We start from the raw sequence: 13,790 nt of genomic DNA, 5'->3' as shown, positions 1-13,790 counted from the left end.
GTGGCTGACACCTGGCCTCTGTTTGCAGTGGGGTACATAATATTTCTTTTCTAGTCCAGGGTAATGAGCTAAAAAACGCTCAGGAAGCATTACCAGTCTTTACACAAGGAGGCCCATGACCTTCTACAAGCAATGGCGTTCAAAGCAGAAAGATGCAATACAACCTTAGAAACACACGGCCAGCATACTGATGGGGAAAAAGAGAAAAGAAAACCATGGTATACTTTGTCCCACAGGGTAAAAAATGGGACTGCTGTCCACTGTCAATACACACAGAAAAGCACTCTCCTTACAAACACAAGTATCACTGGATGGGAGACCATCTACATGTGCACCAGCCCCTCGTTCTATGACAGACGGTAACAGACCCTAACACAGGACTGATGGATACAACACCCACTGACAGCTCAAAATGCAGGGGTGCAGCAGCACCTGAGCAATCTCTACCCTGAACCTGATTAGGCAGGTACTCAAAAGAAAGAAGAAGAAAAGCTAGACCAGTGAATGGCTGTGCCCTCTGACACAGAGCAAGGACACTCCCTACTCAACCCCCCAAAGGGCAAAGATGGGGCTCTAACAGGCAAGGAACCCCAGAGACCCCACATGCCCTTGTGAATGAAGGGCCCGACGTACTATTATACTTGTTGGCTGTGCCCAAAGAAATTTACCATGATTGAGCCAAAGAGACAGAAGGACGACTACACACAGCAAAAACAAATTTCCAAAATCCTACACGGGGAGGCCCAGCTGCCTGAAGGACACGGTGTTTCACCCAGGGACGCTATCCAGTTACAGATATTCCTCCCACCCCTTGCCTTGTGGCTGAAACCCCATTCCACCGCCCTATCCTCAGGGAAACAAAAGTAACTCTGCTTCTTCCTACAGCACAAAAGGAAGGGGGGACCCCCTGTCCACTGGATGATAGAAAGGCGGTAGATACAGTGGAGCTACAAACACTCCTTTATAATAACGATGGCAATAAAAAAATACCCTTATGAGGAAAAGAGAGGGAAGTAGGACTGAAGTCATCTAGAACATCAAAACAAGGGCATGGTTAGTGATTCTAGAAGATTCAGAACATTTTAGGAAATGATCTGTTTTAATGGAAATACCAAAGAAACACATATTGCCTGCCACCACAAAAAATACGCAGTCACGCGTCCACGTGAACCAAGGACTGCCGAGCCACAGACGACGCCAGTCCTCAACAAGAGCTCATCTTCAGAGCAACACCCAGTAGTGCTGGCTTCTACGGATGTTGTAGAAGGGAATCTGATTAACACAGAAGGAAAAGAAGAAGCGCATTTCAGGTCAATTCTCTGCTATTATCACCATCGTTATGTATACCATCCTACCTCCAAAAATAATCTGAGGCTATTTACAAAAAAAAAAAGAAGAGTGAAAGAAAGATAAGACACAAATAATAGTACCATTAAAAAGGACAGAGAATTAAAAGTCACGTAATAACCAAAAGCAGAGATGATTATACCACACCGCTAGCCTAAGAATGGTCACCGTAATTATGCCCTGGCTGGTGAGGCTCAGTGGACTAAGCACAGGCCTGAGAACCAAAATGTCACTGGTTCGAGTCCCACTCAGGGCCCGTCCCTGGGACGCGGAGCACGCAAGAGACCAGCAATGGGTGTTTCTATCACACATCAATGTTTCTCTCCCTCTCCTTCCCTCTCTCTAAAAATAAATAAATAAAAACCTAAAAAGAAATTATTTTTTTAATAAAAGAATGGCCACCACAAGTAGGCATTAAATTTAGCTATAATACTTCCTGGCAGCAAAAACGTAACAGAAGCTCAGGCAGTGCTTACTGTCTGACAATATGAAGCGTAGCAGGTAACAGTAAGGGGAAGGTATTTTCCTACCACTCCCTTCTGCAAAGGATGCGCCTGGTTTTGTGTTCCATACAAGACCCAGAACGCTGCTGCGCAGACGTTAAAGAGGCATTCCAACCGACCCTCTATCTCATGCACGCGGTCTCAGGAAAGCTGGCAAACGTCTCGCCCGGGGCGTCGTCCACCCCTGCACGCCCTAACTCCTGCAGGCTGGGGGAAAGCTCAGTGGAATGTACACTATTACAGTGTATTTTTGTAAGATGATAATCCAAACAATTAAGTTCAGAAAAGAATTCCCTGCAAGAACACACAAAAAGACAAGAACAAGATACACCAAAATGTCACTCGTATTAAAATACTAACAAGACCCCTCTGGTCTCAAGCAAAGTCCCGTAACACCCCCAGACCCTCACACGTAACAGCAGCTCAGTGAACGTCTCTGGAATGGTACATACTCAGGGATGGGAACATGGATGTAAAAACAACTTCCCTCCAAAATAACAAATTCAAGGGTCCCACAGCGGCGGCAACAGGCACAAGGAGGAAAGGAAGAAAACATGAGCGTCACCTTCCGTTGCTCTTTCCACCGAGGAAACGAGAAAGGAGCGCAACTGCACACAGAGGGGTCCTTCCCCCAAACCTCAGACAGCGGGAGGCAACGAAGGAGCGGGAACACGCGAGGCCGCGCCACGGGACACTCGCCGTCAGTCAGAAAGAGTCAGGCCCCACCAGCACGCGGGCCACACCCGCATGAACAGAGGACTAAGTGATGCCGCTTGACCCCGGAGAACAGGCTACTTTAGAGGGAAAGGACACAAACGGGAAAATGCAGATAAGCACGATATGCAAATATGTCTCAAAGAGCAAGCAAAAGCCACCCTGGTCTCCTGAAAAGGGAAATCCGACCCAATCAGGCCTCGCGTGGAGGCTGCTGCGACCACATCAACATTCTGAACCCCCGAACGATGAAATGGAGAAACCCAACATTTCCCAGAGGCAGGAGAGCAGGTCTTGAAGAAGAGGAGGGACAAAATGTCGCGGGGTCACCCAACCTTGTCCAAAAAGCTGGGGGCTGGGGGGTGCGGGGGAGGAGAGGGTGATGGAGATCAAGAGAGCCGATGCCGCCCGACTAGCTGCAAGGGAGCACGTCACACCGGAAGAGCAAGAGGAAAGCTGATCTGCAGGGCTCTCTGCGGACAGGGGACAGAGACGCACGGCTGCACCGGACGCACGGGAGAGAGCCCAGCCTTACCCCCTCAACACAAGTGTGTGCTTCCGACCTTCACCACCTCCTTCCACGGCCCCGGGACGGAGCGCCCGCTGAGCACGGGGAACTCCCGAAGGTGTCGCTGGCCTGGAGACGGGCAGGCAGGGACCCCCCAACAGAAGGGCTGCCTCTACTGGGGAAGGAAGCACCAACATCTACAGCAGGTGGTCACTTCTTGTTCTCCAAGGGTCACTAAAACCACAACCTAAAAATACACAATGCCATCAAGCTGAGTATGGAACCAGACTGGATGGAAAACATGAAACCCTTTCAAAAACCAGAAGAAAAGCCAATTGAGGTCCAAGTGCTACTTGGGGGCGGTGGGCATTGTGCCCACTAGACACCTCAACAGGAACCAAAGGGCAAGGTCCGCGAGTCAGACGAAGCTGACCAGTCCTCCAGGTGGCCCTGTCGCCTTACCCGGTAACCCAGGAAGGAAGGTCCAAAAGCTTCCGAGTCCAACAGAGCTCACTGGGGAGGGGGAGGCTCCAAACGCAGCCTGTCAAAAAGTAAGTGACAGCAGCTAACAACTGTTCCGAGTTTTGTGAAAGGAAGGGAGGGGACCAGAGGAGACTCACATCGCTGCCCCCGCCCCAGAGCCAAGGACACTCAGCCAAAAGCACCAACTGCGATAGTCAGGAAGAGCCCAGGGTGCAACCTCTCCCACCCTGTCACCAAGCGTCACAGGCCCTCCCCAAGGTGCCTTTCCCGAACAGGCACGACCTCTCTTGATTGTGTAAAGGGCCAAAGTGAAACAGCGGCATCCTGGTGGCCGCTCACTGCCCACCGTGTCACAGAAACACAGATCCGTCCGTCCCACCCACTGCTCACGCGCCCCAAATCCGTGAGCACCCTTCCCCTGCAGGGCAGGGAAGAAATGGAGACGAGGGCTTTTAACCCTCCGAGGCACCGAGCCGAGAACGCCGCCGCTCAAGCCAGAGCGCCCAAGTTTGGGTGCGCACCGGCACGTCCTCCCCACTTCGTGTGAGCACCCAGGGTGTCGTTCTGCTTATTCAGTCCGGTACCAATGACAAACGCAGGAGTGGTGAGAGCTGGCCGTTCGTCAGTGAGCCTCCGAGCCTCCTCAGCCCGAAGAGTTACCAGCAGCAGTGAGACAGACAGACGGACGGATAAAACCTCCCAGCCCCCACAGACACCCAAAATGTACAGTCATCTAACCCCTGCAGACTTCTGCACATATGTCATGGGTGTGATTTCGTCTACGAATACAATCCTACATGCGTGTATATATAAACATATGCATGGCATCATGATCATCCCTTTTTTGCCAAAAGAGAATCAGAGCAGCAAAAAATAGTCAGCGTCCAAATGTCCCCTTCACCTGAAAGCCACAGGGTCAGAGGGAATGTTCGGGTCCCACGAGGGACAGCGCCAGGGCCCCGGGAAGGTGCCAGCACAAGGAGCACACTAGCAGCCCCTTCCCGAAAGGCACGTGGGCGACCCGGTGTCTCCGCTCCCTTTTCTGGGTGGAAAGGCATATGGCTTCTCCTTCCCCAGCCAACATGAGTGCAATTTAAGAAAATTAGAAAAAGTCAAGGTAACAGGCTTCCTAAACATGGCTGACGGGGAAACAGAAGCCAGAGGGAGGCTACGGTTCTCCTAAAAAAGAAATGGGAAGTTTATTTCCAGGGAAGGTTCAAAGACTCCTGACTGTGGGGTGTGCACGCCCAGAAGACGCGGTGCTTCCCCCGAAGACGACGGCAATCGGCCCGCCAAGAGCCCAGGGCCCGGGGCCCTCTTCCCGCCGGGGCGCCGTCCACGGGGGAACGCGGCCCCCACCGAAGGGGAAAAAGTAAGCCGGAGGCCACCTGACAGCCGGGTCCTCCCCGGACACCGCAGGCGTCGCCGGGGTCCCCTCTCGCTCTGGGAGGAGGCACAGCGGGAGCCCTGCCCTACATGTGACGGGGCGCCCGGCCTCGCCCCGACAGCCGGGCCGGGCAGGGAGCAGGGCACGGGGGCGGCCGCGCCGGGAAGGGCGCCCCGGCCTGCCCAGCCTCTCCCGGAAGAAAAGGAGGGCCGCTCGGAGGGGCTGCAGGAAATGAGCTCACCCGCGCCCGGGAAAGTGTGCGGGCAGCGTGCATCGCCCGCGCGAAGTGTCTGCTCGCCCGTTCAGGAATGACTTCAGCGCCGCGCAGACCCCCCGCCAGCCGCGGGGTGCGGGGCGAGGACCGCGGGCGGCCCGGGTCCCCTCGTCCCGGCGGCAGGGTCACCAGGTGGCGCGCAGGGGCCCCAGAAGATGCCACGGAGGAGGGGAGGACGGGACGGACCCCCGTGCCAGAGAGGGACCGGGGTCACGGAAGGTAAAGGGCACGGGGGTGCGGAGCGCCTCCCCGGCCGTGCAGCGGGGACCCCACCCTCCCGGCGGCCAGGGGCGCAAGGGCAAGAGTGGGACGAGGACGGCCGCGGGGGGTGCGGAGGCTCCGCAGGCCCCCTCCCGGGGAGCGGAGGGGGAGGGGGCGCACGAGGCCCGGCGGCCCGGGGCCGCTCCGCAGGACGGGGTCCCCCTGCTGGGGAGAAGCGCGAGGACCCCGCCGGCTCTGGGAGGCGCCCACGGGGCCCGAGGAGGATGCTGGCCGGGGTCCGCCGGGCCCTGCCGCCCGAGCGCCGGCCGTGCCCCGACGGGGACCGGCCCGGGGCAGCGGGGCGCGGGGTCGCAGGGGGCCCGAGGCGGGTAAACTTTCCGCCCCGCGGCCCCCACCAGGCCGGCGCGGGGGGGGCAGGCGGGGGGCGGGGGCCGGGGGCCGCGCCGCGGGCCCGGGAGCGGCGGGGAAGCCCGGTCCGGGTGGGGGAGGCGCCGGCCCTCCCTCCGCCGGCTCCTCCTCCTCGCTGGGCCCGGCCCCCGCCCGCCGGCCCCCCGCCCCTCCGGCCCCAGCCCGCCCCCGGGCGGGGGGTGTGCGGCTCCGCGCTCCGCCGCCCCGCGAGTCACCTCGGGACCGGCCGCGCTCCGCCCCCCACCCGCTGCCCCCTCCCCGGCCGGGGCGCCCGCCGCCCGCCGCCGCCGCCGCCGCCGCCGCCGCGCCCCCGCGCTCCCTCCCGGCGCCGCCGATGCCCGGGATGTCCGGCGGGGCCGGGTCCCACCACCCCCAGCCCTCACGCTCCGGCTCTTACCTTCCGGCTTGTTTTCGGCAGCCATTTCCCCTCCGCGCGCCACATCCTCCTCCTCCTCGCGACCGGGACCCCGAGCGCGCGCCTCGTACCGCCGCCGCCGCCGGCCCAGCCACCCCGCCGCCGCCGCGCACCCGCCCTGGCTCCGCCCCGCGGCCCACGCACTGCGCCTATTGGGCTACCCGGCTGCCACTCATCACTCCCACCACCAATCGCCCCGCACCAGGGGTCTCACTACTCTCCGGGAGGAGCGTCCTATTCATCCGGCCCATTGGCTGGTCACCACCCAACGGAATGAAAGGATTGGTCAGGAGTCAACGCCCCCTCCCCACCCACTCCCAGGAAAGCCCGCCTTCCAGACCTAAACAAAGCTCCCCAGTAGCCAGAGCCTGAAGGAATTGCCCAATCAGGAAGGGTCCCACACGAAATCTTTCCTCGAGGCCGAGACGTGGCTTCCTGATTGGGCGTTACTACAGTGTTTCCCAGGCCGTCCAGACCAATCAAAGGGGGTTCCCGGAACTTGGGAGAGGCGAAGAGAAGCCCCGCCCCTGAGCGTGACCGTCATGAGGAAGGCGCTTGTTCATTGGCGCGCTGGGGCTTTTCCCGCGTGCTCCCGGGGCTGAAGGACGTTCCCGGGGAAGCCGCTGCTAGCGCGTGGGGTCCCGACGGCGGTGGAGAACGCGGCGGGACCTCCGGGATCTCGCAGCCTGTGGCAGCCAGGGGACAGCGGGGGGCCGAGAGGCTTCGGGGTAGAAGTCAGCCAGGCGCTGCTCTCCCGACCCGGTCAGCCCGGCAGCCCGGGCGTCGCTGTCGGCCGTGGGGGGAAGGGCGCTCCTCCCACCAGCACCCGCCCCTTCCCCTCCCCCCACCTCACCGGCGCCCCGCCCCCTCGGCCCGCGCCGCCGCAGCCCCACGCGCGGGTGCCCGGTCCAACCCGTGCCCGCCGGTGCCCGCCTTCCGCTCCCCATCCCTGGTGTGCGCCGTTGTCCCCTTTTCTCGCTGCTTAAAATACTGAAACTTTATTTTGGTCACGTTGGCCATGTGACCCACGGAGCCGATGACTCATGAACGCCTGTCCCAGGATGAGGCCGCTGCCTAGCATCTCGGAGGAAGAGAAGCCTCGCGCGCCCGCTCGGAGGGCTAAGCCAGCCGAGTTGCCTTCGGTCCTGGGCCCCTACTCATGGCTTTCCCAAACGCATATGCCGGCGTCCGCTCCACTCGCGCTCCGTGCGAGGCGGGGGAAGCAGCTGGGCGCCGGCCTGGGGGAGGGCGCGCCCGGGAACAGCTTAGGCAGGACCCGTCCTCGGGGCGACAGACACGGCCGCAGCTCTCTGGACACCCGTCCATGCCTAGCGGACCCGCGCACCCTGCACGGAGGAGCCTCAGGGCGGACGCGATTGCAGAGACGAAACGCCCCCTCCCCGAGAGATGCGGGAACTGTGCACGCGGGCGGGTGGTGCCGGAGACAAAGGGGGGGCTGGGATCTCAGAGTTGAGAGCCCAGGAGGAAAAGTGGAGCGCGGAGCGGAGCTCCCGTCCCCTCCGTGTGCGTCTGGTGTGCTTTGCACCGAGAACAGTTCGTTCCTTTGCTCCCGTGGGTGACAACGAGCAGAGTCAGCGAAAGGTCCCCGCTGAAGTGTTTTGGCATCGAGATCGGTTGTCAAAGTGAATTTTGTGCCAGTCTTAACCTGTGTTCTTTTCTCTGGTCTTCACACGCAGAAATTTCTTAAGTTTTCCAGAAATGAAGATGTCCCGAAAGGGTGTCTTGTATTACACCCTCATTCTTCAACAAACTTTAATTTTATGAGCCTCCAAAAATACAACATTTTAACAACTAGGGTACAATATTTTATCGATTAGCATTCTTAATGGCACCTATGTTGACAATTTGTGTGGTGAAACACATTCCTGAAAGTGCTGGTGGCAATGAAAATTAGTATAACCTTTTGAAAAGCAATTTTACAGTATGTATTAAAAGCCATAAAAAATGTCTGCATCCTCTGACCCAGTAATCTTACTTCTGGGAATCTATTTTAAGGAAATAACACTAAATGCCAAAAAAGCTGTCTGTGTGAAGGTACTCTTCACAGGATCACTGTGTTTATTACAAAAAAAAAAAAAAAACCCCGAACGTGCTAACGTTGGATATTTAGTAAGTAAATTGTGTGATGTCCCCACAACGAAACATTATGGTAGTTGCAATCAGACACGAAAGGAAAGCTTACCTACTGCTAGGTGGGGAGAGAAAGACATTCAAATTTATGGTGTTCGTTTATTGTCTATGGTATAACCCTAAGTCTAAAAAAAGGCATTTTGTAAAAAGACTGATACAAAATACTACATCCATCTGGACGATTATGAGTGGGGTTTGTTTTTTTTTTCTTAATTGTCTACTTTTTTGTAATAGTCACCCATACAGCTGTTAAAATTAAAATATGTATTTAAATTTAAAAATAATTGTATCTGTTGCCTACTACAGACCAGACACGGTGTTAGACCCTGAAGATGTAAAGGGGAATGAAGTGGTGTCTCCCTCCAAGGGACTGGTACCCCAGCAGGCGTTCACACACATAAACAACCGGCAGGTGGTCACGGTGCAGCTGGGACACAGAAGGTAATGAGCATCATCGGGGCCTCAAGAAAGCGTCACCGTCACCATTGAAGTCACCTGTGGAGAGCACCTGAGACTCAGGCGGTTCTCACTTGCTGTGGATTCACAAGGTCGAAGCTGTTTTCCTACTAACATTATAATATGGCGATCGCTCATGCGTGTACAGTGGGGTTTTTCGGAGGCTACATGATATATGATGTCAAAACAGGCTGAAAGCGGAAGCAGCCGGGAGAAGCCAGCAGTCTTCTATTAAGTAAGATATTAACAAGATTAGCAGCTCTGTAAAATGATGCCACTCATCACTAATTTTGTTTTGAAATTTTTTAGTTATTTTCACAAAATATGATATATGTTAACATGGAGGCAGCTTTATTATTTTTTAATGAACTAATCAATATTTTTAAATTTCTATACAGTACATAAACTATGGGTAAACAAATCACATAACCAAAAGCCCTTTGGGTTCCTCCCTAAGTTTTAAGAGTTTAAAAGGATACTGAGATCAATGACTTTGAGAACCACTGGGTAGAGGATGAGATGTTTGGGGGGTTGGTTGGTTGGTGTCTTTGATCAGGCTGCTGTAACAAAGTATCCTATACCGGGTGCCCACAGTTCTGGAGCCTGGGCGTCTGTGCTCAGGGTGTACTCCACATGTCCAGGAGCAGAGAGGGGCAATGAGCTCTCCCCTGACTCTTACAAGGGCACTAATCCCCACCTGGGGCCCCATCTTCATGACCTCCTCTGATGCTAATCACCTCCCAATGCCCCACCTCCTGCCACCATCATTATGTGAGGGGTAGGGTGTCAACAGGTGAATTTGAGAAGGACGCAAATAGTTAGTCCATAATAGCTGGTGCTTGTCTTTGCACGGGAGGGTAACCAAGAGGTGGGCATTTCCAGTAAGGGAAGGTACACTGGACACCCCCCACTCTGAGTCCTTGTCCACCTGGGTCTTACTGGTCTTCAAGGGAAGAAGGCCACTGTCAAGGAACAGATGGAAATAGGTGAATAATGGGAATACTAACTTGTTCATTTTTAACCTCAAAAATATTTTTAAAAGAGCTTTCTTTCCTGGTCAGCTTTCTGAAGTAATTATAGTGACTTTATTATTACTGGTGATGATGATGATAAAAGTGGTTGGACTTGCTTCCGTAGTTGGAGAGTTAGTGAAGCCCCACATTGCTGGATTGAGAGAAGAAATCATTGGACTGAACCCCAACACAGAGGCTTAAAGGCTACTTAGAGGGCCCTGACTCGTGTGGCTTCGTTGGTGGGGCCTCGTCCAGCAAAGCGAAAGGTCACCGTTTCAATTCCCAGTCAGGGCACACGCCTGCGGTGTGGGTTCGGGGCCCTTAAGAAAGGCAACCAATCGATGTTTCTCTCCCTCTCTTTCTCCCTCCCTTCCCCTCTCTCTAAAAATAAATAAATAAAATCTTTCTTTTTTGAAAGACCCCTTAAAGGACAACTGGTGATACCAGGCTCACTTCCCCGCAACGTGGGACAAGAAAGGAACAAGCCGTTCTGACCCTGCCGTTCTCCGCCTTCCTTACCTTTGAAAGGCTGCGTTGTTCGACATAATGACATGCCGAAGTCCTACGTCCAAAAACTTTCTCCCCTCGCCTTTTCTTTCATTATTTTTTTACTTCGAGATCATTGGAGACTCCCATCGTCGTCGGCGGCAGCCGTCCGTCTCGAGAGACGATGGTGTAGCTTCTTAAGAGTCTATCTGCACCGCCGAGAATGGCTGTGCAGTCCGACTTGGGAGTGACACGGTATCTGTCTCCTCCCGTGTTGAATCGACATCTTGCGATGACGCTGGAGTGTCCTCTCCAGTGAAGCTGAAGCTACAGAGCCTGGGCAGGGTGATATGGAGGGTCTGCTGTTGCCCATGCAGCAGACCCCCCCTCTCTTCGCAACTGAAGGGTCCAAGGGGAAGACGGAGTCAATACAGCTTGGCTTCAGGTGCGCCGCAGGAGTTGCCGGTGTTGACTCCCATACAGTTGTAGGAAAGAACGCAGAGAGGTCCTGTGTCCCCTCGCCTTTTCAGGATAAAACACAATGAAAGCATGAGCTTGGTTAGAACCAGCCTTTCACGACCCTGCAAGCCTTCCTCTTTCCTCCTGTCCACACCCACCGCCCCCACGCACGGTCACATCCGCCGCTGGTGTCTGGGGGTGTCCACTCCCAGTGTGCAAGGGGGAGCCTCGCCACATACTCCAAATATAAGGAGATCTTTGGGCCTCGCAGGGCTGCCTCTCAGTTCCTGTGAGAGAGCGTTCGAACCTAAAAGGCCTGATTTGTGGACCTGGAACCTGTTGAAATGTACAAATAAATAAGTAGTTTCGTAGGTCCAATATTTACTGAAGTGTAGCCAAGCCAGAATGGACAGTAATAGGTCCAAGGACCCACCACACCACTCCTGGCGACTCTGTTTTCCTTTAGAATTGAAACCAGAACACAACATTATCCTTCATGGGAAGGGTTTCAAGAGACATTCCTTAAACAATAGTTACAATCATAAAACCTTTCCACGTTGTTCAACTATTGAATAAGACAAACCTGAGTGCACCTGAACTCCAAGCGCCTTGGAGTTAGGGCTAAAAGCCTCTGATGGGATGTATCTCACCTGGACACCCCACTAAAGAAGTCAACCCCATTGTTTTCTGGACTTGCCCTTTAAAACTAGAGTCTCTCCGCTCTCTCTTGAGCCTTCTGGTATTACAGACTGGGAGGTTTTTCTGTTGGATTTGAACTCAGAACCAAAGAAATGACTTGTTTTCTAAAGAGGGAAAGATTAGCACCCAGAGAGCTGCTTGATTTCAGAAGTTGACAGATACAGGAGACCTCTGCTTCCTGCGTCCTGGGACCCAGAGACACACCAGTGCAGGTGGCTCCAAGAGGCTCGTGGGGGTGACGCTGGCCCAAGTCACCCCCCGGCTACCACCGAAGCCTGGCGAGATCATGTGGAGGGCTCATAAGTTATGCGCTGTTTGCTTACTTATTTGCCCCTCTTCTTTCCAGTGTATTATATTTTGACCCTCGGTCTTCCAAGGAAACTTCGTTCAGTTATTGAAAGTAAAATGACCTGTGAAAATGCCCGAAGGAAAGAGCGGCTGGCGTGTGAGCGGGCACTGCTGTCCGTGACGACCCCCCGGAGCCCGGAGAAACGTCAGCCTGCCACCACCTCCTGGAGTGAATAAACCCGGTGTGGGCTTGGAGGCATTTAACTGGCATTAGCTTTTCCATGTGCCAAATGACGTGAGCAATTTCTTTCTCCCTAAGTATTAAGCCGTGGGATATTATGCAGCCAGTAAAAAAGTAGGGGAGAATCAGTGTGTGCTGCTCCGGAAGGTTCTCCAGCTTAAATGTTTACCTGCAAGAAGCAAGGCACAGGCATAATGTATAGTATTCTCATAGATGGATAGAGGGACCGATATAAATAAAATATTTATCGCATATATAGGTATTCTTGTATGTACAGAAGGGGTTTCTGGAAGAATAACAAGAAATTTAACTCCTACCTATGGTGACTTTTGAGGGTGGAACAGAGAAAAATGAGACTTATTCTTCTGATACGGTTTGGTTTTTTAACAACGTGCATTCGTGCGACAGATATTGACTGGTTGCCTACAATGGACCAGATACTGGTTCTCGCTGTTGAGGACTCAGCAGGGAACAACACAGACTAGAAGCCCTGCCCTCGTGAAGCGGAGACGGAACTGGGAAAGGCAGATGATAAGCAAACACAGGATCGGAGGTTAGAAAATGTTTGAGGAAAAGCTAAGTAGGAGGAGAGGTCGGAGTGATGAGGGGGCCGTGTCAGGTAGGCTGGGGTCTCTGTGACGGAAGGGAGTGGGAGGCAGCCATGCAGTTACGGGACGTGGGGAAGGGGCAGGAACAACAGCGCAGGCAGAGGAAACAGCATGGTGTCGTAGGTCCCGCAATGTGGCCATGCAGAAGGAGCCCGGAGACGGGAATCCAGAGAGAGATCGAAGGACAGATCGCTAGGACTTTGAATTCCATCTGAAATCCTTGGGTTTCCTTCTGAGGGCCCTAGAAAGCCGGTGGAGGGTACTGAGCTGGGACTATGATCTCAGTGGGGTTTAAAAGGGTCACCCTGCCATGACGTAGAGAATAGATGGCGAGGGGTCAAGAGAGGAAGCAGAGAGACTTGTTAGGAGATTATTGCAGTCAGGACGTGATGGTGGTTTAAACAAGGTGTTTCCTGTGGCTGCTATAACAAATTACCTTAGCAGCTTAAAACAAAAGAATGTATTCTCTTACAGTCCTGGAGGCCAGATCCAGGACTGTTCTCTCTCCCCAGAGGCTTCAGGGAAAATCCATTTCTCTACTCCTCCAGCTTCTGGTAGCTGCTGGCACTCCTTGGCTTGTGGCCACATCGGTGGTCATGGCCAGCATCTTCACTTCGCTCTCTGCTCCATCTTCACATCACCCCCTCGAATGTGTGTGTGTTTGTGTGCACCACACCTCCCTCTGCCCTTCTCTTCTAAGGACGTTTGTGATGGCATTTAAAGACCACCCAGGTAAGCCAGGATAATCTCCCCCATCTCAAGATCCCTTACTTCATTCCACTGGCAAAGACCTATTTTCCAAATAACATAACATTCATTGGTTCCAGAGGTGATGACCTGGTATCTTGGGCGGGGCGGGGAGGGGCATTATTGGGTCTACCAAACCAGGAATTGGCTTTTTTTTTTTTTTTTTTGGATAAAGGACTAGATAGTAAATATTGAAGCTTTGCAGACTCTGTGGCTCCTGTCACAACTACTCAAGTGTCACAAGTGCCATCACAGTGGAAAGGAAACCATGGACCATATGGAAGCAAATGGACATGCCTATACAGCCATCCCTCTATATTGCAGTTCACTTATCGCGGCCTCCCTGTACCGCAGGATTTTTTAAAATATTATATTTAATTA

The 13,790-nt window shown here is 54.1% G+C and overlaps 1 protein-coding gene across 3 annotated transcripts in view; it reads right to left on the bottom strand.

Moving 5' to 3' along the window:
• The window catches only part of LOC150014115 (calmodulin-binding transcription activator 1-like), a 92,878-nt gene extending 86,506 nt beyond the window's left edge, over window positions 1-6,372 (bottom strand). For 2 of the 3 annotated variants that reach the window (XR_016509617.1, XM_090268519.1), the window contains exon 1: window positions 6,244-6,372. Coding sequence is in view for 2 of the 3 variants with exons in the window: in XM_090268519.1 (XP_090124645.1) it covers window positions 6,244-6,288 (45 nt within the window). In the remaining variant the exon portion in view is untranslated. Of the gene's footprint in view, window positions 1-5,183; window positions 5,254-6,243 lie in introns of those variants that run through there. The other variant, XM_090268520.1, reaches the window with a different exon arrangement.
• Window positions 6,373-13,790: the final 7,418 nt, after the last annotated feature.

Source organism: Furipterus horrens, unplaced genomic scaffold (genome assembly GCF_987537825.1).
Source record: "Furipterus horrens unplaced genomic scaffold, mFurHor1.1.pri manual_scaffold_3, whole genome shotgun sequence".
NCBI lineage: Eukaryota > Metazoa > Chordata > Mammalia > Chiroptera > Furipteridae > Furipterus > Furipterus horrens.
This window is presented reverse-complemented; position numbering and strand designations above follow the sequence as displayed.